Below are 22,926 nucleotides of genomic sequence, written 5' to 3'. Positions count from 1 at the left end.
AAAATAGTATCTAAAGCCACAAATTCCAGGAAATGGTATCCAAAAGAAAGAAATTCCAGGAAATATTATCTATAGGAAATAATTTCCAGGAAATAGTATCCATGAGAGTTTAATTCCTGTAGAGAGTATCTAAAAGAAGGTAGTTCCAAAAGAAATAGGAAATAATAGAAATAGGAAATATAGGAAGTAATTTCCAGGAAATAGTATCTAAAAGCAAGTAATTTCAAGGTATAGTATCCATGAGAAAGAAATTCGCAGCTTTTCCTCAATTTAACTTCTGTTTTATTTTATATTTTACAACTAACGGTATCTTTACATATATAACATGTAAAAAAAATAGAGTTAAGGAATAGTTAAAAAAACGTAGAACACTATGGAAGCAACGACGACGTGGCGGGTCGAACGCAGGCGCCTCGGCGAGCTCACATCCAGGCCGGGGTGGTGGTTTCCGATGAAGTTTCTGCTCGTGCCAAAGGATAAATGCGAAGCAAAACAAGGTTCCATCAAGGATTAGAATGTGTGTGTGTGCGCGGATGGGAGTCGAAGAGGTGTGGTTCCGGCTGGATGCACCGACGTAAGAGATATTGGTGGTCTCGCCGCGACCGCTGACTGCGACTGGTGTTCGTGGTGGTGATGATGATGATGATGATCTGCGTTCGCCGGCGTCGTCGTTCCCTTCCATCTAAGCCATGTAGCTACAGCCCGCCGATCCGTCATCTCTCTGTGTCTGTGTGTGAGTGTGTGCGGAGGAGGTGGGGGGTGCCGGCTTACATCATGCCACCCATGCCGCCCATGCCTCCCATGCCGCCCATACCACCCATGCCCGGCATGCCGCCGGCGGGGCCATCCTCCTTGGGGATCTCGGTCACCACAGCCTCGGCGGTGGTCAGCAGAGAGGCCACGCCGGAGGCGTCCGTGATGGCGGTGCGCACCACCTTGGTGGGATCGATGATGCCCTTCTCGATCAGGTTGCCGTACTCGCCCTTCAGCGCATCGTAGCCGTAGTCGCCGCTCTGGGTCTCCACCTTGGCCACCACCATGGCGCCATCCACGCCGGCGTTCTTGGCAATGGTCATGCAGGGCATGCGCAGGGCACGGCGGACGATCTCCACGCCGAGGTTCTGGGGGGGAAGGGATTACAGCGAATCAGTAAAGATTGTCAGACCAAAAGAAGCCTCGCCTCAGCCTACCTGATCCTCGTTGGAGGTCTTCACGGCGTCCAACTTCTCGATGCAGCGCAGCAGGGCGGTGCCGCCTCCGGGAACGATGCCCTCCTCGACGGCCGCACGGGTGGCGTTCAGGGCGTCGTGCACGCGGTCCTTCTTCTCGTTGACCTCCACCTCGCTGGAGCCGCCGACGCGCAGCAGGGCCACGCCCGAGGCCAAGCGGGCCAGGCGCTCCTGCAGCTTCTCCTTCTCGTACTCCGAGGTGGTGTCCTCGATCTGGTCCTTGATCTGGTTGGCGCGACGCAGCACATCGTCCTTCTTGCCCTTGCCCTTCAGCAGCAGGGTGTCGTCCTTGGTGATCACCACCTCGCCCACCTGTCCCAGGTCGCTGACCTTGACGTCCTCCAGCTTGACGAGATCAGCATCGTCGCCAAAGACAATGCCGCCGGAGGCGATGGCCATGTCGGTGAGGGTGCTCTTGCGGTTGTCACCGAAGCCGGGCGCCTTGACGGCGGCCACCTGCAGGCCGATCTTCAGGCGGTTCACCACCAGGGTGCTCAGGGCCTCGCCATCGATGTCCTCGGCAATGATGACCAGGGGCTTGCGCTGGGCGTTGGCCAGCTCCAGGGCGGGAATGATGCTCTGCACCGACGAGATCTTCTTCTCGGACAGCAGCAGCAGGGCATCCTGGAACTCCACCTTGGCGCCCTTGGACGAGTTGATGAAGTAGGGCGAAATGTAGCCGCGATCGAACTTCATGCCCTCGATCACCTCCAGCTCGTCGTTCAGGGTCTTGCCGTCCTTGACGGTGATGACGCCATCGCGTCCCACCTTCTTCATGGCCTCGCTGATCAGGTTGCCGATGGCCTGGTCGCCGTTGGCCGAGATGGTGGCCACCTGGGCGATCTCCTCGGGCGTCTTGACGGGGCGCGACATGGTCTTCAGGTTGTCCTTGACCGTCTCCACGGCGAGCATGACACCGCGACGGATCTCCACGGGATTGGCACCCTTCGAGATCTTCTCAAAGCCCTCCTTGGCAATGGCGCGGGCCAGAACGGTGGCCGTGGTGGTGCCATCGCCGGCCTCCTCGTTGGTGTTGTTGGCCACATCCTGGACCAGCTTGGCGCCGATGTTCTGGAACTTGTCCTTCAGCTCAATGGACTTGGCCACGGTGACGCCGTCCTTGGTGATCTTGGGCGAGCCCCACGACTGCTCGATGATGACGTTGCGCCCCTTGGGGCCCATGGTCACCGCCACGGCATCGGCCAGCACATCGACGCCCTGCAGCATCATGGCGCGCACCTCAGGACCGAATCTCACGTCCTTGGCATAGCCGCGCATGGCCAGCTGGCGGCTGATGGAGGTGCGAGCAAGCGAAACTGGCAAACGGAACATCTGTGGAGGCAGAGATGCACCACGGATTAGTCAAGAGTACAGGAGATTGGTGGGGGAGGGGGGGCCTGGAGCACGTGCTCCGGTCCAGAGAAGCCCAAGAGGCGGGTTCCGCGCTTTGTTTACCCCGTAGTTTCTCGGCTGATAAGCGAGTGCGCCGCGCGGGTCAAGGTACAGAACTGGATTTTGATCTCTTTTTGAAGTGAAAATTTGGAAAAATCAAAAGGCAGCTCGGAGCTAGCGAAGTTCTGGCACAGACTGAATGAATTTTCTGATAAATATGGCTGAGGGGCGTGTGACAGCACTCACATTGGGCCTCAAGGCACACTTGGATCAGTGGGAATGCTTGAAAGATGATGTAAAGACAAGATGTTTTTGGAAATTACATAAAGGTATGGTGTCTGGGTTGCTTGATTTAAGGGATTGCTTATGGCACACAAAATAAACTAGAAATTGTTAGTACATTTTGATAATTTAAATTAAAAAATAAGCAATTTGATACAATTCTGCATAATAATTTAAAAAAAAAAACACCATATTTTTCTCATTTTGTACATTATTTTCTTGGATAAGATAGTATAATTAGTTATTTGGCATTTAATTTGAATGATGAATATTTAAAGCAACAGAGGAACTTCAAGATCATAGCTCAGATCAGCATAGAAAGTTATCATATCATATTTATAGAGCAAGACATGTTTGGAAAATTACATAAGTCACCGATAAAACTTGTTTTTAATGAAAGGCATCGCTTATTTTGTATATTTATCAATATGTAAGCACCTAATATTTTATAATCAGTTATAATAATAGAATTCTTAGTAGTTAAAAAAATTAAGTAGTCATAAAAATAAAAAATAACTAACTTTTCAAGAATAAAGCAATGTTTTTGTAGTAAATGGATTCCCAATGTTGTGAAAATCTGGTTGTTAGATAATCGAGTCTCCACTGTACCGGCCAGGCCCCCTTCCAGTGCCCTCGCCCGCCCTCCTGGAAGGCACAACAGAGGCATCTCGGCACCGAGCGTTCCAGAAGCAACGATTTATGTAACCAGTCGGGAAAACTCGGACACCACCGAAATCCGAGGGCCTGTTATTCAACCCAAGATTTTCAGGGAGAAGAAAGCAAGGGAAAGGGGCAAGAGCAGGCCGCACATGCAATGCCAATGGGAAATGTGAAATGGCCTCGGCCAGCCGGCAAGCAGTGGAAAACATGTGCGCTTTTCCAACTGCGCTTTCCCTGGCTTTCCAGTGTGCGTTCAGGCTGGCTTAGCAGACCAAACGACTTGGTAATCCAGGGAGAGGCAAACACCGCCTACTTTCCGCCAATCACCAGCAGAACCTTCTGGAAACACGGTTTGCCGGCTGTCCGCCGCTCTTATATAACCGCCAATCAGACACACACACACACAAGCGCCCATGGGAAGGCAGGAAAGCACTTTCCCCGAATTCGGAATTTGTGCAAGGGCAAATGAGGCCAGAAAACTTACTGTGAATTAAACTGGTGCTGCGCTATATTAACAAGACAGTTGAACGAATAGTCCCGACTCTGTGCGATGTGAAACAACAGGCCCACTTCACTTCAGTTCTACTTGCTTCGAAATGTGCGGTTCCTAACCTCACTGTGGATTAGGGGTGGCACTGCGGTCCATCGATACCTATGCGTGGACCCGGTGCGATGTGTATCGATAGAACTATCGACTGCAACGCAGCTTTGAGCAGGAACCTAAGTTGGTATATACCGAATAAATACCAATTCAAATACATTTTTAGAGTTTGAGAGGAGTTCGATTAAGAAAAAGAAAATATATAAACCTATTGAAATCTATTGTTCCAAAGCCCAGCCACAAAACTTAGCAAATAACAACCGAGTTTATAATTACCTTACATTAAAACAGCAAAGTTGTTAGATTTCTCCTTAAAATGGAATATTTAAATGTGGATTAATAGAGAATTCAACCACGAATTCATAGAGACATCAACCTTTGAAATCGGGATCCAATAACCCAAGTTATGGATTTTAGAAGTGCAGTTTTGGGTCTCCAGTCTGAAAGCCATTGGAAATACGGAAAAGTCGGACATGAAATGGGGCTAAAATTTTGACCCTCTTATAATTGAAATATTTAAATGTAGAGTATTAGGGAATTCAACCACAAACTCATAGAGATATCAACCTTCGAAATCGGAATCAAATTACTCAAGTTATGGATTATGGAAGTGCAGTTTTGAGTCCCCAGTCTGAAAGCCATTGGAAATACGGAAAAATCGGACATGAAGAGGGGCCAAAATTTTGACCCTCTAATAATTGAAATATTTAAATACAAATTAATAGAAAATTCAATCACAAACTTAAAGAGATATCAACCTTCGGAATCGGGATTAAAATACCAAAGTTATGGATTTTGGAAGTGCAGTTTGGGGTCCCCAGTCTGAAAGCCATTGGAAATACGGAAAAATTGGACATGAAAAGGGGCTAAAATTTTGACCCTCTTATAAGTGAAATATTTAAATGTAGAATAATAGAGAATTCAACCACAAACTCATAGAGATATCAACCTTCGGAATCGGGATTAAAATACCAAAGTTATGGATTTTGAAGTGCAGTTTTGGGTCCCCAGTCTGAAAGCCATTGGAATTACGAAAAAATCTGACATGAAATGGGGTTAAAATTTTGACCCTCCTATATTTGAAATATTTTATTGTAAAATAATAGGGAATTCAACCACAAACTTATAGAGATATCAACCTTCGGAATCGGAATCATATTAACCAAGTTATGGAAAAGAGAAAATCAGTTGTGGGTCACTATTCTAAAAATCATTGAAAATGCTCATAGAGGTATCCAACTTCGAAAACTAAGGCCTATAACTCATGTTACAGAATCTAAAAGTACAGTTTTGCCATTCTCATTTTGAAAGCCATTGCGAAACACAAAATAAATCGGACATGCAAATATTCCCTACCGATAAGTGTGTGGATTTCGTACCGGCTGGCGAACGGGCACATTTGAGGCCATGTCTGAGCTTCCACATTCACTGTCTCCTCTTCCTCTGAGCAGGACATGCTCAGGAGTAGAAGCTCTTTGCAGTGGCAGTGCGACTGAATAACTTTTCTTCTTGGGGTAAAAACTCTTGAGGCCGTCAAGGGAAGCTCCAAAATAAATTTAAAATACATCATATTAAAATTTACTTTTTTATTTATTAACGCCAATGTTGTAGCGTATTAAATGTGTTTGGGAAATATCTCTGAGCACTTCCAGTTCATCTTTCTCGTACCCCAAATAGCGGATGTCGCTATCCCAGCACACCATGAGCAGGATGCAGTCGAATGCCACAGCTGGGGTGCACTCACTGAAGAGGAGTCCGGAACCACGGTCCTCCGGCATTACCCTGGCGTATGGAATACAGCCTTCTCCACCTTGGCAGGGATCCTCGCAGCTTGGAGCCTTCTCAGGGGAGAGCACGCAGGCTGTACCTGGTGTAGGGGTTGCCATGGAAGAGCTACTGGGACTCCAAGTCTTTCTGGTCGATGAGGTTGATCGAGGCTTTTCAGCTGCTTTTTGTCGCGAAATTTCAACTGACTAACCAGATCCTTACCGCTCTACTCCTGTTATAAGCATTGTGTCGTGGGACACAATCCCTTTTCGGTCGGACAGTCCGAAGTGTTCTCAGATTTGTATTAAAAAATGGTTGCATAGACTTTTTTCCAACATTTAATTTTATTTATAATTTGCAAAAACATTTTCAAGGAAATTTTACAAAACGAGCAGGACATGCTCCATACTCCGGAATAAATGGTTTTCAATAGATTCTGCTTCGAGTGTCAATTTCCAGCTTTAAAATAAATACAAAAAAGAATTGCACTCGCTGAAGCTCAGGGAAGCCACGATTATTGCCGGCTAACTTCTTGTTTCAAAATGCAATAACAAGTGTTTCACTCGTTTGTGATCACCACTCCGCAGCGACGATCCCCCTGCGAATACCGCCTTTTCGCTAAATAAAAACATTTAAATGTAGAGAATTCAGCTACGAATTTATAGAGATATCAACCTTTTAAAATCGGGATTAAATTGCCTAAGTTATCGATTTTGGAAGTGCAGTTTTGGGTCCGCTGTCTGCGACCATGTTAAAGCTTCATTGCTCCAGAATAAATCGGATTTCCAGCGGCAGTGAGACGAAAAACCCTTCCTGATGTGACCGTATTTTCAAAAACAGATATTAGCATATTAATCAACACTATAATCCCAATACTGATTAATACTGCTGAAAAATACCAGAAAGGCTACCACAAATTCAGGGAATGTTTAATACTGCTGAAAATACTACAAGTTAAGCTGCGTTACCCATCAAGTTACCAAGTGAAAAAGCCTAAGAATGCCATAAAAAACGAAATAAAGGAAATAGACTTAAGTCTAGCAAAGATGTTGTCAATAAAAGCTACGTTTTGACCAGTTTAATTCTTTGCTCAATTCCAGTGATAATTGGTCCCACGGCGGCCATGTAGTCCATCAAGGCGTCCAAATCGAAGGTACCCATTCTGCAAGCAAGCGAACCCATTTGTAATTCGGCATCCAAAGGAAATATTCCTGTTTGCAATAGTTACTCAAGATCCTCTGCGTTGTCACTAATAACGGCAAAACCATTCTTTCCATTCGCCAGGTATTCCATGACCACCACGCGGTACTTCTCCTCCAGACCCAGTGCCGTGTACTCCGGCACTTGGCACTTGGAGCACCGAGCTCGAACACTGGAGACGCGCCGACCAGCGGGAGCGTTCAAATCGATAGTAAATCGGAGACCGGAAACCTGCAGGAATCGAGAGGATCTGGGCGAGGACGAACTGCTGTTCATGGGCGCCACAACGTGCTCCAGAAGCTCCACAATGTGCTTCCCTTGGAGAGTTAGGGCGACCAATCGGTTCTGCCAGGGGCACATGGCAAACAGTTGCTTATAGGTGATGTCTGCGAAGGGAAAATCATTTAAAGATCTAAAAAATACAATACAATCTTGTAAAATACTACAAAAAATACTTTAAACTAAATAATGCAGTATTTTTTCGGATAAAACTCACTGCCAGCAGGAATGGGCACTCGGAATGTTCCCTGCGACGTCAGGGCTATGGTCACGTTACTCCAACTATCCTCGAGGGACGTTGATGGAGCATCTTTAAGGAACTGTTGGTTCTCGAGGGGTTGGGATCAGTGTTGTACGGAGTGTTGTATCAGCCCACACTTACCGCATGAAGCATGGCATCCGTGAAAAAGTTCCCCAGATTGCACTCCCCACGGCTGCACTCGTACTGCTGGAGGTAAACCCTACTTTGGCCCACGATTTGGTTGGCATAGGACTCCATCTCGCTTTGCCACGGCACCATAGCCTGCAGTACGATATCATCTTTAGAGGAAAAAAATATAATATAGATTTTAATAAATTTAGAACCCTGGATTTTGAGTCCTCGAGAATATAGATCAGTTAAATATATATCACAATCTAATACCAGGCCTCAAAAATTAATATTCCAAGTACCCAAGAAAAGCCAGGCTTTTTTTTTTTTTGTTATTTTCCCTGAAAAGTTTATTGGGACAAATGCATCAATGTGGCAGTACAATTTATTTTGTACTGCACGGATTAGTTGAGCACGGTGATACGTCCATCGAGACCCTGGTAGATGGGATTAAGGTGTTCGGTGTACGAGATCAGGGCATCCATGTCGGTGACTCCATACCTGTCATCGAAGAAACGTGATAAGTGATCTATACTTTTAAATATATAATTAACTTGTGTGGAGTATACTTACTGGAGATCGGTGCCCTCGGCGAGCATGGTGTACCCATCGCCGCCCGCCTGCAGGAAGTTGGGCGATGTGAGGCGATACAGCTGGTCGGAGACCAGGGGCTCGTACTTGGGCACCTCGCAGTCCGCACAACGGATCGCCGCGGATATAACCCGCGATCCGACGGGCTTGGTGTAGTCGTACTTCACCCGAATGCCCGAGAACTGCAGGTTGATGTACGATCCGGTCACCCCGTTCTCCAGGTCCACCTTGCTAACGGCCCACTCCATGGCCTCCACTATTTTGCTGCCCGGCAGATTGTAGGAGACCAGGGTGTTCTCGAAGGGCGACATGCTGACAATGTGGGCGTAGGTAAGATCTAGGGGAGGCGGATTTCCTTAGTTATACATTTTTTGTACAGTAATTCAGATACTTACTGCCCCTGTAGAGTGGCACGCGGAGTCCTCCGATGTTCATGAGTCCGGCGGAGACGTTCGTCCAGGCCTTCTGCTCAAAGGGAGCCAATCCCACGAACTACACGTGGAATGGGTATGTTATCTAAGGCTGTAGTCCATTGAGAAATGCACCACTTACCGAATGCACCATGGCGTCGCAGAAGTAGTTGCCCAGGTTGCACTCTCCGGCGGCACAGTCGTCCTTCGTGAGGTCCACTTTGGTGGTGCCCACCACCACCTTGCCCCTTTCGTCGACCGTCACCTTCCACGGCGCCATGGCCTCGAGCACCTCCTCATCTGCGGGGAGCACAATGCACAATTCAATACACCACATAGTACACTTCATAAGACGACTTTCACAAGTTACACTGAACAACAAGTACAAAGTTTACTAAACAGGTATTCTAACAGTACTCATAATAAAAAACTTTCACTGGGATCTCACAGAAAAAAATGCACAAAACGAAAAGTGTAATTAAGAAATACCACTAAAAATTGGATCATAATAAAAAATACAGTGTATATCATTTTATTAGGCAAGTAGCGGAAAAACAACTTGAGAATTATAACGCATTATAGGCAGTAGTTGTAGAGATTTACCGACGTAAACTTGTTGTTTTTTTAATTTATATATTTGAAATTTGTTTTGACCAATTCTAGAATTTCAAGTAAAAATAAAAGAACAAATACTTTTTGAAATATTAGGATTTTTTGTAGATGTTTCTTTACAATTTTTTTTTTATATTATTAAAGGGTACCTGACTATAATTTTATCAAATATAGCTATCAATACCGAGTACTTTTAAGAACATGATAGAGTGTAATAAATTCAAGGTAGTTTCAATCAGAAGTTCCCATTAATAACTTATCAGTGTGGTGTATCTTTAGGTACTGACCTTCGGGCACGGATTGGTCCATGTAGAGCGGGTCGCCCTCGAAGTCCAGGACATCGCCGTTGTCGTCGAAGTAGACGACCAGGTTGCCCACGTAGCGGGCGTAGGCCGAGGCCTGGACGATGAGGACGCGGTGGCCGGAGCTGTGGACCACCTCGGTGGGGTAGTCCCCGGAGGGGGTGTGCGGACCCGGCGGGTCACCCGTGTAGAGGAAGGTGTGCGAGTGGGAGCCCACGATGACGTCGATCCAGTCGCCGGCATTGGCCGCGATCTCCTGGTCCACATCGTAGCCGCAGTGCGAGATCACGATGATGATGTTGGCCCCCTGGGCCTTCAGCAGCTGCGCCTCCTCGCGGATGGTGTCGCTCTCGTTGCGGAAGATCACCTTGCCCGTGTTGGCCAGATCCTGCAGGAGATCCATGCGACTAACAAGGATTCAGGAGGAAAGAGCCAAGCCCAAACTCACGTAGGTCGTCTCCAGGATAACGCCAATCAGGCCAATCTTCCGACCCGACCGCTCGATGATCATCGACTTGTTGTACTTGCCCTCCATGGTGGGCTCGTGGGCACAGTCCATGTTGGCCACCAGCATATTGGTCTCCACTGTTTCCAGGAAGGGCACCAGGCCCTCCACGCCGTGGTCGAACTCGTGGTTGCCGAGGGTCTGAAATTTTTAGAGGAAAATAACGTTAGGGTATCCAAAAAATATTTAAGAAATTACAAAAAAATATATAAATAACTTCTTATCTTCATAGATATACAATATATTGAAAATCGGCTTACCATGGCCTCGGCGGGCAGGATGTTGAGCAGCTGCTGGGTGACGTTCCAGCGACCGATGTTGTACCACAGCGTTCCCTGGAAGCTGTCGCCGGCATTGATGTAGATGGGATTGAGGTCCGCCTGCTCCCGGAGCAGCCTCCTCACAGTGTAGACGGTGCGCGGATAGCCGCCGATGCACTCCTCGCCCTCGTCGCAGGTGCCGCCCGAGGTGTCCGTGGCCTCGAACCTGGGGAGGATCGCAATCGAAGCGGGGATTAGCTCTGAAGTGGGCTCGTGCTGGAGCTCCCATGACCGTCAGCGAACACTTGTAGGTATACGGTTCGTTATCGGGATCGGATCGGAATCAGTACTTGGGCCTGATAGGCCATGGTTTACGGCCATGCGTGTTGGTCATAAACCAATTCTATCCGATTAGTCCGACCTCGACTCCGGGTCTCGTTTTTTCCGGCTCACATACCTGGCGTGCAGGTCGTTGATGTGGATGATGGACACGGGAAAGCCCTCCTTGGCAGCCTCCAGAGGTGCCACCAAGAGGACCATCATGGCCACAAAGCACACAAATCGAATGCCACTGCTTGTCATTTTGCCAACCGCACTTGGATTTTGAGTTAACCGGAAAAAAATAAACAAATATGCAATTGTAAGTACGCCCAGCCCGATGGCCGTCGATAAGGCAACTGAATGGCCAAAATCGCCAGCAATCCTACGGCCACGAAATCTGAATGGGTTTCGGGCCGTGAGACACTCACCCCGATCAGATCTGGACTTCAATGGCCCACACTCTCTTGATAAGCTAAAAATTTACTCTGTTCTCCACTGCACTGGGGGAAAAACTCAACTGAATTGCAAAGTTGAGAGGTATTTTCACAAAACAAACCTAATTGCATAATTATCAACATATAAAATAAAAACTCAATAACATTGTATTGCTATATTAAATGAATAAACATAATAACCTTAAAAATACAATATTCTTTTTTTTATAAGAAATGGCATTGAACTAACCCACAACTAATTTGTAAATCTTTCTTATAATTTTATAGATTTGGGCTGAACAATTAAAAATATTTTTTTCAATGCATTTTAGCTTGACTGCAGTGTGGCAAATTGCCATTATCTCCACCGATCCCCTTTGGTCAATTTTATTATTGCGATATTGGTTTTCCAATCGATTTAGATAATGTGTAGAGGTATATTGAACATATAGCAAACAAACCTGTAATTAGGAGCATCGTGGATCGTTCCAAAGTTTTAATGAAAATTTATGTCGATCTGTGAATACTTAATGAAATTAAAGTAAAACAAAATTGTATCTAAAGAATACCAGTTTTAGACTTACAAATATATATTATACCTACGCTATGTTTTGTTTTGTCTTACACCCGCATTTACCTACTACCCACGACCCAAACCCCTAATTAAACTATTTGCAAGTCACACATAAATCTTTCTAGATCGGTCAATGACAAACCCCATATTCTACGGGGTTTCTCAAATGCTATTTTTCAATAAATCGCAATTGGCCCATTTTTGCGTTTTTCCAGGGTATCAAGCACTTAATGATATGCACTCATTGATCCCCGATAAGCCGTATGGCCGAGATACGGGGGAACGGATACGGAGGGCGCCACTCCGGTAATATTCACTTGCTGGCACATGTTACACATGCTCCGCACTTGACTGAAGCCCGCTCTCAGCGTCGTGTTTATGACGTTCTGGCAAAAAAATATATGAGCGTGGGACCTGAACAGGTTAATCTCCCAACTCCGTAATATAACCGACCAACAATTTAGTTTATTGCACATTGGCCAACAATAACAAGCACTCGGTATACTACATTACAGACAGACGAAACCCCTATCCGAACCGCCTTATCCCAGCTATCTATATATCTATAAACAGAATGACGGTAATACGTACTAATGCTACTTGACTCTGCCTTCGAGATGCTATCCTAATCAAATCCCACGCACTCTACTTTCAAGGTTAAAAATAGATTACGGTTTAATAAAGCTTAAATATCATAAGGAATTAGCTTATTGAAAAAACATCGCTTATCAAAAGCAACGTTGCTAATGCCAGTGCGATTTACACCCATATAAGGTTTATAGTGCGCTAATAAACCAGATTTTAATCAATTCTTGCCCGATAGCAATGTATACAAGTACTTCAGTTAATAAAGATAGTAGATCGAAGAAAAAAACAAAATAATGCTAGAAATATACTTATAATGAATGTACAAAAATTTTGAATCCATGTTATATTGAAAAACATGATATAGGAATGTATATAAAATATGCAAAAATTGGTCCAAAAAAATGTCCTTTTCAGTGATGCACTAAGTCTTTTAGCTGTACGCCTTGATTTGGCTAAACTACGATACAACAACCACAAAAAAAAACTATTTTTGTCGTTTTTTTTTTACTAAAATCTGAAATCCAAAAAATAACGATATAGCCCCTTCCAAAAATTGAGAAAATGGGTCAAAAAATAAATTTTCCTTTAAATGATGCAGATCGATAGCAAATTAAGCCAGCTTTCCAAAACAGTCGGTCTTTTGGATGTACTCCTTGATTTGGGCGAACTACGATTAAAAATCCACAAGAAAATCGGTTTTTTTGACTAAAATCTGAAATCCAAAAAATAACGATATAGCCCCTTCCAAAAATTGAGAAAATGGGTCAAAAAATAAATTTTCTTTTGAGTGATGCAGATCGATAGCAAATTAAGCCAGCTTTCCAAAACAGTCGGTCTTTTGGATGTACTCCTTGATTTCGGCGAACTACGATTAAAAAACCACAAGAAAATCTGTTTTTTTGACTAAAATCTGAAATCCAAAAAATTGTGATATACCCCCTTACAAAAATTGAGAAAATGGGTCAAAAAATAAATTTTCTTTTAAGTGATGCAGATCGATAGCAAATTAAGCCAGCTTTCCAAAACAGTCGGTCTTTTGGATGTACTCCTTGATTTCGGCGAACTACGATTAAAAAACCACAAGAAAATCTGTTTTTTTGACTAAAATCTGAAATCCAAAAAATTGTGATATACCCCCTTACAAAAATTGAGAAAATGGGTCAAAAAATAAATTTTCTTTTGAGTGATGCAGATCGATAGCAAATTAAGCCAGCTTTCCAAAACAGTCGGTCTTTTGGATGTACTCCTTGATTTCGGCGAACTACGATTAAAAAACCACAAGAAAATCTGTTTTTTTGACTAAAATCTGAAATCCAAAAAATTGTGATATACCCCCTTACAAAAATTGAGAAAATGGGTCAAAAAATAAATTTTCTTTTGAGTGATGCAGATCGATAGCAAATTAAGCCAGCTTTCCAAAACAGTCGGCCTTTTGGCCGTAATCCTCAATTTGGGTAAACAACGATTAAAAAAAATCGATTTTTTTTGGCTAAAATCTTAAATCCATCAAACATGAGATACATAATCGTGGAATACAAAGCATGCTTTTGCGGTATTCACCCGTGGAACCATCGATTTCCGCGGGGCGGGTCGAGTGTGGCCTCGGGGCTGTACGTATCTGTATAAAATAGTACAATGATTTATTCGATTCTCATTGACAGTAGATTTAGAGCTCTTCGTGGATTACTCGTAGGTATAAAGCACACTATGCATGTAAGTATTATGTTTGTCTGTATATAGATGTCAGCGCAAGTATGTATATATATATATGTATATATATATAATATAAATTGTATATAAATATAATGTATATGTAATATGTCTGTGTATAAGTATCAATGTATTAAGTTAATTGCTTAGCGTAAAGCACAAAGAATTTTGATATGAGAATGGCTGAGAACATTCCTGCGTGCGGTGCGCTCAGAGATCGGATGCGTGTTTCGTGTGGACCTAGCAGCTAGCATATAGCGTCTAGCATCCTCAATCTTCCATCTTCCACTCCAACGTCCCAGTCCGCTGGGTTAACGCAAAAGGCAACAATGAGAGAACTACAACGGAAAAGTGGGCAAACAAGTGACTAGAAATGATGATAACTCTCCCTGATTTGAAAGTCGTGTTGAGCAGTGTGCTGGGCATCCGGAGTCCGGCCCATCCCGTCTAGTGAAATACGTCCATGAAGGGGAAGTAGGCCTGCTCCGGCTCGAGGAGATCCACCAGGAAGCAGACGGTGCCGGCCACGCCCTCGTACAGGCTGTGCGGACGATCTGGTGTCCTGGCGCGCTGCTTGAACTCCGCATCGGTCAGCAGCTCCATGAACTTGTGCGCCCGGTACAGGTACTTCATCTCGTTGGTCAGCCGGAACAGCAGCAGGAACACATAGCCATTGCCCGCCACACCATGGCAGATGCCCGGCCCCTTGCGCAGGAAGCCCTTCTTCCACACCATGTCCGCGCAGCGACGCAGCGAGGCCAAGTACTTCTCCTCCTTGAAGATCAAATAGGCCTTGGCCAGCACATACACTGCGCCGGGTGCTCCGTGGCACCAGTGCACCAGACGCTTGTCCCTTCCGGAACGCAGATCCTCCAGGGCCACCGGGAAGTTGCCATCGCTGTCCTGCAGCTCCAGGAAGAAGTCAATCGAGCGCTTGATATCACGCAGCTCGGCGGCCGGCGCCGAAATGGGAATGGTGCGGAACCACGGGCTGTCCAACAGCATGTGCAGGATGGCGCACAGGCCGTGGGCCGCGCCCAGGTACTCCGTGCCATGGTACTGGTACATCAGCGGGCACGGCGAGTTGTTTATCTTGCTGTACTCCCGGCCGCTGGTCACGATCAGCTGGCAAATGGAGACCAGGTCGTCGTCGGTGATCTTCTTCTCCGGCAGCACATCGTTCAGCCAATAGCAGCCGGATAGGTAGCCGGCCCGGCCCACCAGCACCTCGTCGCAGCCGTACTTGGTGTGCATGAACTCCTGGCTGGACGGGATGCCCGACTTGAAGTTGGCCAAATCGTTGGACAGCTCCTCGGTGTCCTTGAGCGCCTGCGAGATGGCCGCCGAAACGGCATAGATGCCGGCATTGCCGCACAGAAAGGAGTAGCGCTCGGCGGAGCGCTTCTTGTACCGCTTGGCATTCGCCTTGGCGTTCCGGATGAAGGAGGCCGCATGGTCCAGGGCCGGATAGAGGTCGCGCGTCTGCTCGCAGCTGTTGAGCTTCCAGAACATGAAGGCTATGCCGGCATTGCCCACATACAGATCCCCACGGTTGTCCTCCTCATCGTTGTTCGGATGACAGTGCTCCAGTATGGCGTCCACATAGGTGCAGATCAGGTTCTTGATGTGCTCCTCATCGCTGGCAAACGGTGTGTTCTCGCCGCCGGCGAAGTCGGCGAAGGGGTTCTTCAGGTAGCGGCGCTCCATGGCAAAGTCCTGGCCGGGATCGGCCTGCTCGTCCGCTTGGTGGGTGGTCACTTGACCCGTCTGCTTGGTGTCCCGCTCGCCTGGTCTTGCAACAGCACCTGGTCGAAGGGGGAATGCGTCTCATAAGTGCAAGGCAAGAAATCGATTTGCCGGCTTTAAGGGCGCGGTCGGGCGTCTGGCCACCACCTCCTCCTCCTCCACCTGCGCCGGCCTCAGCCAAACTCACCTGTCTCAGGTGGCAACGGCAGTCGGGAACTGGGTGAGTACCTCCGGACGGTGGGACGAACCTGCGAGGTGGTTGGACTGATTTATTACGAGTTTTTCGAAAGCTATTGTTATTTTATTACCAAAGTACAAGCGGAGTGTTTAAGGGACGAGAATGTTTGTCAAGTGTTTGTGATTGGGGGAAAGCTAGTAGCACTTTTCTCACAGCCGCCTGGAATCCGGAAAACTTGCCGCTTCTACGGGTGAACTGGTTTCCGACTGCCAAGCTGCTCGACGCGAAATGTTTAAACAATTTCAAGCCGGAATATTCAAGTCCTGTCGAGGAAAGCTGAGCGAAACATCGATGTTATCTATCGATGTATCGCTTGAGGTATCGATGTTTAAATGGTTTACAAAAAAGTTTAAAAGCAAAAATTATTTATTTATGAAATGAACAGAAAAAGGGTATTTATTTTTTTATTTAAGTCCATTTTATGAATAGAAAAAACTAAAAATTTAAGCTCTATTGCAACCGATAACTGAGCTTCCAGGGCTAAAATATAAATATATCGGTTAAAAATAAGGCTTAAAAGATTATAATTTTTTAAATTTAAATTTACTACAAAATAAAATTTAGCTGAAAGTAAAAACAGAAGTGGTATTATTTTAATTTTGTTTATTCTAATTTTAAAGTTTGGTAAATTTATTTTAACATCAAAAACAAATTTAAGCTTTTGGCTTCAAATTTATATTTATATTAGGTATCTCCCAAATCCGATTTTACTTTGGGTTTTAAAACATTGAAAAACTATATAAAAACTATTTCCCTATCCTTCCGTCTCCATCATTTTCAACCAATCCCATTTCAAGTCAAGCAAAAACACACAAAAATATATATTTTGCTTATTAACTCGGTCGGTTTATTTTAACAACAGTATAAATATATATCAGCAGGTATTATCCTTGCATCACAAGTCTATGTTCAGAGCTCACTTCCTGCGCTGCCCGCCACTCAGGATGGTGACGATGCGGATGAATATGTTCAGCACATCCATGTAGATCGACATTGAGCTGAAAGAAACAACAGAGTTCAAGGGGGTTTCAGGATGCTATGGCCAGGGCATTGACTCACGCGTTGATGGGATCGAATGGAGTGTAGCTGTACTGGGGATGCATCTCGGCGCGACGTACCATCCGCTGGGTGTCGTAGAGAAGGAAGCCGCTGAACAGGACGAGACCGCCGTACAGGGACATGGAGGCCAGACCTGGAAAAGGCAAGGTAAAAGGGGTAATCAGTACAAGAAGATCTATAAAGTAGGGGTTACCAGCACTTGAAAGTGCAGTAAATAAGTGCCTTTCATTGGTTTCCTTTAGGAAAACCTTATAAGATCTTTATGAAATTAATAAAGCAGCTAAAACTTTACATTTAATATTCTTAAAGTGATTGTTTGATTAAAAATTGCATATTTAAATTAAAATTTACTATACGTTAACCATATTTAAGCTTACATGAATCTATTTTCTAGATTTTTAGTTATTCAAAGTAGTCATTAAGCAATATATAAGCAATAAAAAGTGGTGGTAGCCCTTCTAATAAATAATTTATTTATAAAATCAACTCGACACTTACCCGCGCCCAACGCCGTGGTGGGCGGCAGCCACATGGAGGCCAGAGAGGAGGCGAAGACCACGCCCAGGCCGATGGCCAGGGGGCCACCCATGTAGAGGAACTTGTCGCTGGGGGCACACACGGCGATGGTGGACAAGCCACCGACAATGCCGCCCGTATAGAGAGCGGCGCGCGTGAGGATCGGACCGCCCATGAAGCAGATGGGTGCGATGACGGCGCCCAGGATGGCGCAGTGTACCGCCCAGGCCAACTGCTTGGCTCCCAGACCCGGCTGGTACTCAATGGAGCGGGCCACCGCCCCGCTGCCGATGACCAGAGCCAGCGAAGCGATGGTCGCCTATGCGGATAAAGGCGGAGGATTGGGTTCGGTTTATGTTCTGTTCTGTCTGTGGTGGATGCCAGTGATATCTCCCTTTTAAAGGGATACTCACCAAGATGCCGCCACGAGAGGCCAGCTCCAGGAGGCGGTGCGAGCGGAAGACTGCTGCAGCGGCGGCTGCGGTGATCACACAGGAGCTTCCGAAGAAGGCGTAGGTGCTCTGGATGCGGTCCTTCACGTACTGCGGCCACATGCTGGGGAGTAGAGGAGGGATTTTAGTAATTACAGAATGTTGTGTATTTATGGTACTATTTACGAGGCCTGACTTTAAGGTTCTACCTCACAATTAAGTAAGAACTTTAGTTATAACAATTAATTTTATATTTGAAATACCATAACTATCTTGGGGTATTTCATTAAAACGGTTTTTGTTTCATCATCTTGAGTATGCAAGCCCTAGAGTTTTAGTTCCCCTCTCTAAGCATGAGCTTATACATCAGAGCCACTCACATGGAATTATCGGCGATGCTGGTGTGCTGGCCCAATCCCACGCCGTAGTAGCACAGGGCGCCCAGTCCCACGGCGGCTGCTCCGGCGGCGGCGCCCTTGCCCATGGAGTAGGCTGCAGTCCGGGGAATGAGAGTGTGGATTATAGATAGACCGATGATGGAGGGGATTACACAAGAGCCACTCACCATTGGCGCTCGGCGGCCCCATCAGCTTCTCCTTGAGCGAGGGGGCCCTCACCTGCTGGTGCTCCACGGGGGCACGGGTGCGCACAGGTCCGCGGGCATAGCTGCGCACCGCGGCGAGATTGGGATTGGCCCGGAAGAGCTGGGCCGGCGACTGGGCCAGGATCTTGAGGCTCCCGGCCGGACGGGCGGTGGAAAGTGCTAGACGCAGCAACATTGTGTTGTTGTGATGAAATTCGCTGGGACTGCAACTGGTTCTCGTCTGTGTGGAGCTACTTTCTTTGGATTTCGGGGTTTTATATAGTTCGTCTGTGCTTTCGCCAAGTAACTCAGATTGTTAACTGCAACTGATATTTTGTTTTTCGTAGGAATTTTTATTATTACTTTTTCTTCTGGTGTGCTATCGATTTCTGTGCTTATTGCTATCGATAACTAGAGGTGTTAATTATAAGGGCCTATTGCAGATCGGCGTATCGATATTTGAGTAAGCCAACCATGCGGCCTATCGATAGAATGTGTCTTTGGCGCCAAGTTTGAACGCCTTGCACTATGGGAAAAATGTAATTTTTGTGGTTATAAATTGATTTATTGATTTTTATAAACACAAAAACGTAGTTCCTCTTCGGCAACAACCTTTCCTTTGTTCTTCTGATACCAAAATTAAATAAACATTACTAACTAACCAAAGGCGACGTACAGTGGGCATTTCCGGGTGACTCTTCACACCACATACTTTCTCGCCGGCGCCGAGGGAATCTCTTCCCTGGGGCGGCCTCTCTGGTCGATGACCAGGAACTCGGAGACATGTGAGGATCGCAGGGTTCCGTAGTGGTCGTACGTGTTGATCTGCTCCAGGTTGCCACCGGCATGGCTCTCGTAGCTCCTGCACTCGTACAGTGGGCAGCAGCGGGGATACTCCGTGCTCTCCTCCGTGGCTGCCACCGGCTTGCAGTCGCCCTTGGTCAGCTTGGGCACCTGGCAGCTGGAATGGGGATAGTATTGAGGATCTAAGGATATAGGATATAAGGCGGCCTCACCTGTCCTCCCAGAGCTGCAGCGTCTCCAGGCACTGTACCCGGACGCAGTGGTCCTTTCGCGTGAGGACCTCGCCTATGTAAAGGTTCTGGCCCGTCACCGTATCCATGCAGAACTGCTGATCGTACAGATATGCGGGCGCTATAAGGTGTATAGAAAATAGTGTACATAATATAATATTTGGCATATTAAAAACACTCGTTTCTTACAGCGATAGGGCAGTGCTTGGCTTCCCCCGAGTAGCGGTGACATCAGCAGGACCATGTAGATCACCAAGTTGATTGACTCCATTTCGGCTGATTTTTCGGCTGATTTTTCGACTGATTTTTCGAGTGATTTTTCGAAAGATCCGCGGACCGAGTAGCCCGACGTTTGCAAAGTTTAGCGCACAACTGAGGTCCGTGCGGTCAATCTTCCTTCATTTGTATATTAAAAAACACAAAGTACGATGCTCACTTGTATGGAATCGCACACTTACGACATTTGCGCGCTTTCTCTACAATAAATTTAACAAATTTTACTCCGATCTGCTGGATGTTTATGTGTACCAACCCAATAACAGTGCGTGTCGTAAATATTGCAACGCCACTGGATACTTAAAAAAAACAATCTTAAGTTGTTTTAAATTACAAATATCTTTTTAAGTTTATTAAGTATTTTTTTAAATTAGAAAAAAAATTATAAATCAACCTAAAAGTTAAAAAAATGTGCTTACCATTTTTGATTAATTTAATTATATATATTTTTTTAGGTAAATCAAGTTATAAATAAATATAAATCCATTTGCTTTTTAAAATATAACTTCGACTTACAGCTATGGCACGCACCTTTTGATGTTGTACTTATCGCTACACAGCAGTATGCAAAAAATGATATCGATCCGTGGTGTGTGTGAAGTACATATGTCCGTCTGACACGATGTCTAATCAGTAAATACTGAAGTGTTAAATCTGTGTACATTCCATAATCTGTTTATTCTCACTGTACCTTAGGTGCAATAAAAATATGGCCGATCGAATGGTTTTTTATGTCATTATTATTTGTCATATTATATTTAAAAAAAGGCATAAATAAAATTATAATTATGCAAAAAAAAATATAGCCCATTAATGGTTTCATGGTCAGTCATTTTTATTAAATTAATTCAATAACTTTGCAATAAAAAAAAGTTTTCATAGGCATAACTTAAATAATGAGGTTAAACAATCATTATTATTAATAACTTCAATATCTTTTCAATACTAACAAAAATTTAAAAATAAGCAGGAATAAAGTTTTGTAAATTATTTTACTAAAAATAATAAAATGAAAAGAGTTAGGAGTTAGCAAAGTAAATTCAGCAAACTTTGGGAGTTGAATTGCTTCTATTTATTCGACCGCTGCTGTGTATTTGTATACGCAGTGGATCTTTAAAGTTCAATTCTAAATTTTGTTTATGTTTTGATTTGATTTGGTGGTGCTACACCGCTGCTTCAGACGAACATGATCATCCAATCCAATGCCATCGAAGCCATCATGCAGACAGTGGGGCAGTGGGGCACCCATGACTCACCACTGACGGTTCCCAAAATTAATTCGGCTGATGAAAGCTCAGAAATACTAATAAAACTATCAGTTTTAGTAAGTTTAGTATTGCATTGCAGAGGGAAAAATCCTAAATAAATCTATCTAAATAACAGGTTATTGTAGGCAAGTTTTATTGTAAAAAATAGCTGGAGTCACTAAATATTTAATGGCAAACAAATACTTAATAAATAATAATAAATATATATAATAAATAATATATATAATAAATAAATAATAAATATATTTAATTTTCTATCCTGAAGAGTGCTTTCAAAACCTTTAAAAAAATAAGTTTGGTTAAAAGTTACTGAAGTAACTCGATGTTTATTTAATATATTTAATATTTTGGATTATCATCCTTCAAAGGTTTCATTAACACAAACCTTTGAAAAATGTATTTTATTTTTAGGAATATGATTTTTAACAACTGTTTCCAAAAGAAGCCCCAGCTATCCTCAGTAACCTGTTATCCTAACCCATAATACAATGTATTCAACTAGCAATAATCGTTCTACCGACCCCAACTAACCTCTCATTAGTCTTTTCCGGGATTTTCCCGATTTGGAAAAGCGGTATTCCGACTTCCACGTGACGACAGCCTGTGTGGTGGGCAGCACGTCGTCCGTCGGCGGATTCATTGATAATTCCTGGCCAAGATAGGTGCTCAGCCCATCCCCAGCGTGTAATCAGTGCGCCGCCTAATCAGTGCTAGAGCTTTTCAACCGATTAGAGCGAATCCGATGGCCCCCACGATGATCCCCGCCCGGAGACTACGTTCCGAGAGCAGTTCTGTGTGCAAATGCTCGCACGAGTGCAGCTCGGATTTCTGTGGGACGGCTTTTCCGGCGGAAGAGTCCATAAGCGAGCCATTTGAACTCGCAGTCGGAACCAGAAACGGAAGCTGTCACGAAAGCCTTTTACTTGCTGCTCAATTTTTCGGCTTCCCATTTCGCCGGAGCGAGTCACAAATTGCGAAAGCCAGTGGCCCGAAGAGTTGCCTACTCTTGTGTGTTTCGCAATCTTCGAAAATAGTTGCGCATATTGCATATTTATAAGCTCTTAGGGAAAAGAGGGACTTTTAGGGCAGAAGAGGGAAATTATTTAATGGCTCTTTGACATTATATTCAATAATGAATAAATTACCTCATAAATAATACAAATAAAATAAGGTTAATGGACGTAGAAATGTGTATAAAATTTATTTAGTTTTAAATACTTCTTTGTTTATAGTTAAAAAATAATTTTTTTAAAATTACATAAGTCTTAAATAATTTATAAAATATATAAGGTCACATTTGGTGACCTGTTCTGCTTTGTGTGGGCGTATTTCTGATTGAATTCAATTATTTTCCAGCATCTACTGGTGCATGCGATCAATTGGCTTCAATAATCGATTTAGAAGCACTGCTAATGTTTAGTTAAATGTGCTCAGAGTGAGTCAGTTAAACAACAATTTAAACAAATTTCCCATCACGTTTGTTTGCTGGGGAATAAATTGTAAGTAATTGCTTTCAATAAATTTAGTTGTATAGTCTGATAAAGAGTTTATATCATTTTAAATTTGTTTCAATATTTTGATTTTTTTTTAATGACGAAATGTTACATTTTTATCGCTACGCACGAATGCCCAAAACCTATAGTTATTTTTATAACTTGTTTTTATAACTTGTATACTTGTAGACAAAA

The 22,926-nt window shown here is 44.5% G+C and overlaps 5 protein-coding genes across 7 annotated transcripts; all 5 read right to left on the bottom strand.

The window, feature by feature from the left end:
* Positions 1-622: 622 nt before the first annotated feature.
* LOC108025864 (heat shock protein 60A) lies at positions 623-4,193 on the bottom strand. Its single transcript, XM_017096532.3, has 3 exons — positions 4,048-4,193; positions 1,191-2,561; positions 623-1,121 (listed from the first exon to the last, which is right to left on the bottom strand). The coding sequence occupies exons 2-3, from the start codon at positions 2,559-2,561 to the stop codon at positions 768-770; spliced, it is 1,725 nt and encodes a 574-aa protein (XP_016952021.1). The 5' UTR covers positions 4,048-4,193; the 3' UTR covers positions 623-767.
* A 2,688-nt stretch (positions 4,194-6,881) lies between these two features.
* On the bottom strand, positions 6,882-11,849 carry LOC108025607 (apyrase). 3 transcript variants are annotated; one of them, XM_050890403.1, is made up of 9 exons: positions 11,677-11,849; positions 10,918-11,055; positions 10,461-10,686; positions 10,144-10,341; positions 9,681-10,083; positions 7,793-7,950; positions 7,628-7,730; positions 7,160-7,517; positions 6,882-7,093 (listed from the first exon to the last, which is right to left on the bottom strand). In XM_050890403.1, the coding sequence occupies exons 2-9, from the start codon at positions 11,040-11,042 to the stop codon at positions 6,994-6,996; spliced, it is 1,671 nt and encodes a 556-aa protein (XP_050746360.1). In that variant the 5' UTR covers positions 11,043-11,055; positions 11,677-11,849; the 3' UTR covers positions 6,882-6,993. The 3 variants fall into 3 exon arrangements, with proteins under 3 accessions (XP_050746360.1, XP_043949456.1, XP_016951631.1); XM_044093521.2 differs by lacking the exon at positions 11,677-11,849 and having other exon boundaries at positions 10,918-11,158; XM_017096142.3 differs by lacking the exons at positions 6,882-7,093; positions 7,160-7,517; positions 7,628-7,730; positions 7,793-7,950; positions 11,677-11,849 and adding exons at positions 8,109-8,281; positions 8,354-8,708; positions 8,767-8,863; positions 8,924-9,081 and having other exon boundaries at positions 10,918-11,152.
* Positions 11,850-13,992: 2,143 nt separating this feature from the next.
* LOC108025924 (lanC-like protein 3 homolog) lies at positions 13,993-16,363 on the bottom strand. The gene is made up of 3 exons (XM_017096615.3): positions 16,142-16,363; positions 16,021-16,081; positions 13,993-15,892 (listed from the first exon to the last, which is right to left on the bottom strand). Exon 3 carries the CDS (start codon positions 15,792-15,794, stop codon positions 14,535-14,537), a length of 1,260 nt encoding a protein of 419 aa, XP_016952104.1. The 5' UTR covers positions 15,795-15,892; positions 16,021-16,081; positions 16,142-16,363; the 3' UTR covers positions 13,993-14,534.
* A 530-nt stretch (positions 16,364-16,893) lies between these two features.
* Positions 16,894-19,077, bottom strand: LOC108025951 (growth hormone-inducible transmembrane protein). The gene is made up of 6 exons (XM_017096649.3): positions 18,643-19,077; positions 18,458-18,569; positions 18,060-18,201; positions 17,629-17,965; positions 17,131-17,263; positions 16,894-17,069 (listed from the first exon to the last, which is right to left on the bottom strand). Exons 1-6 carry the CDS (start codon positions 18,854-18,856, stop codon positions 16,988-16,990), a joined length of 1,020 nt encoding a protein of 339 aa, XP_016952138.1. The 5' UTR covers positions 18,857-19,077; the 3' UTR covers positions 16,894-16,987.
* Positions 19,078-19,203: 126 nt separating this feature from the next.
* On the bottom strand, positions 19,204-20,096 carry LOC108025653 (uncharacterized). Its single transcript, XM_017096192.3, has 3 exons — positions 19,884-20,096; positions 19,677-19,815; positions 19,204-19,621 (listed from the first exon to the last, which is right to left on the bottom strand). The coding sequence occupies exons 1-3, from the start codon at positions 19,963-19,965 to the stop codon at positions 19,360-19,362; spliced, it is 483 nt and encodes a 160-aa protein (XP_016951681.1). The 5' UTR covers positions 19,966-20,096; the 3' UTR covers positions 19,204-19,359.
* Positions 20,097-22,926: the final 2,830 nt, after the last annotated feature.

This window comes from Drosophila biarmipes, chromosome X (assembly GCF_025231255.1).
Source record: "Drosophila biarmipes strain raj3 chromosome X, RU_DBia_V1.1, whole genome shotgun sequence".
Classification (NCBI taxonomy): domain Eukaryota; kingdom Metazoa; phylum Arthropoda; class Insecta; order Diptera; family Drosophilidae; genus Drosophila; species Drosophila biarmipes.
This window is presented reverse-complemented; position numbering and strand designations above follow the sequence as displayed.

What these genes read in the sequence shown, in the direction of transcription:
- LOC108025607 (XM_050890403.1), bottom strand. Translation starts at nt 11,042, where the DNA reads ATGACAAGCAGTGGCATTCGATTTGTGTGCTTTGTGGCCATGATGGTC. An exon ending in TCCTGCCCGCCGAGGCCATG is followed by an intron (nt 10,342 to 10,460) that starts GTAAGCCGATTT and finishes TAAAAATTTCAG; the next exon opens with ACCCTCGGCAACCACGAGTT. An exon ending in CGGATGCCATGCTTCATGCG is followed by an intron (nt 7,731 to 7,792) that starts GTAAGTGTGGGC and finishes GAGAACCAACAG; the next exon opens with TTCCTTAAAGATGCTCCATC.
- LOC108025924 (XM_017096615.3), bottom strand. Translation starts at nt 15,794, where the DNA reads ATGGAGCGCCGCTACCTGAAGAACCCCTTCGCCGACTTCGCCGGCGGC.
- LOC108025951 (XM_017096649.3), bottom strand. Translation starts at nt 18,856, where the DNA reads ATGTTGCTGCGTCTAGCACTTTCCACCGCCCGTCCGGCCGGGAGCCTC. An exon ending in GGGGCCGCCGAGCGCCAATG is followed by an intron (nt 18,570 to 18,642) that starts GTGAGTGGCTCT and finishes CCCGGACTGCAG; the next exon opens with CCTACTCCATGGGCAAGGGC. An exon ending in CACCACGGCGTTGGGCGCGG is followed by an intron (nt 17,264 to 17,628) that starts GTAAGTGTCGAG and finishes TGCCTTTTCCAG; the next exon opens with GTCTGGCCTCCATGTCCCTG.
- LOC108025864 (XM_017096532.3), bottom strand. Translation starts at nt 2,561, where the DNA reads ATGTTCCGTTTGCCAGTTTCGCTTGCTCGCACCTCCATCAGCCGCCAG. An exon ending in AGACCTCCAACGAGGATCAG is followed by an intron (nt 1,122 to 1,190) that starts GTAGGCTGAGGC and finishes CTTCCCCCCCAG; the next exon opens with AACCTCGGCGTGGAGATCGT.
- LOC108025653 (XM_017096192.3), bottom strand. Translation starts at nt 19,965, where the DNA reads ATGGAGTCAATCAACTTGGTGATCTACATGGTCCTGCTGATGTCACCG. An exon ending in CCAAGCACTGCCCTATCGCT is followed by an intron (nt 19,816 to 19,883) that starts GTAAGAAACGAG and finishes TACACCTTATAG; the next exon opens with CGCCCGCATATCTGTACGAT. An exon ending in CTGCAGCTCTGGGAGGACAG is followed by an intron (nt 19,622 to 19,676) that starts GTGAGGCCGCCT and finishes TCCCCATTCCAG; the next exon opens with CTGCCAGGTGCCCAAGCTGA.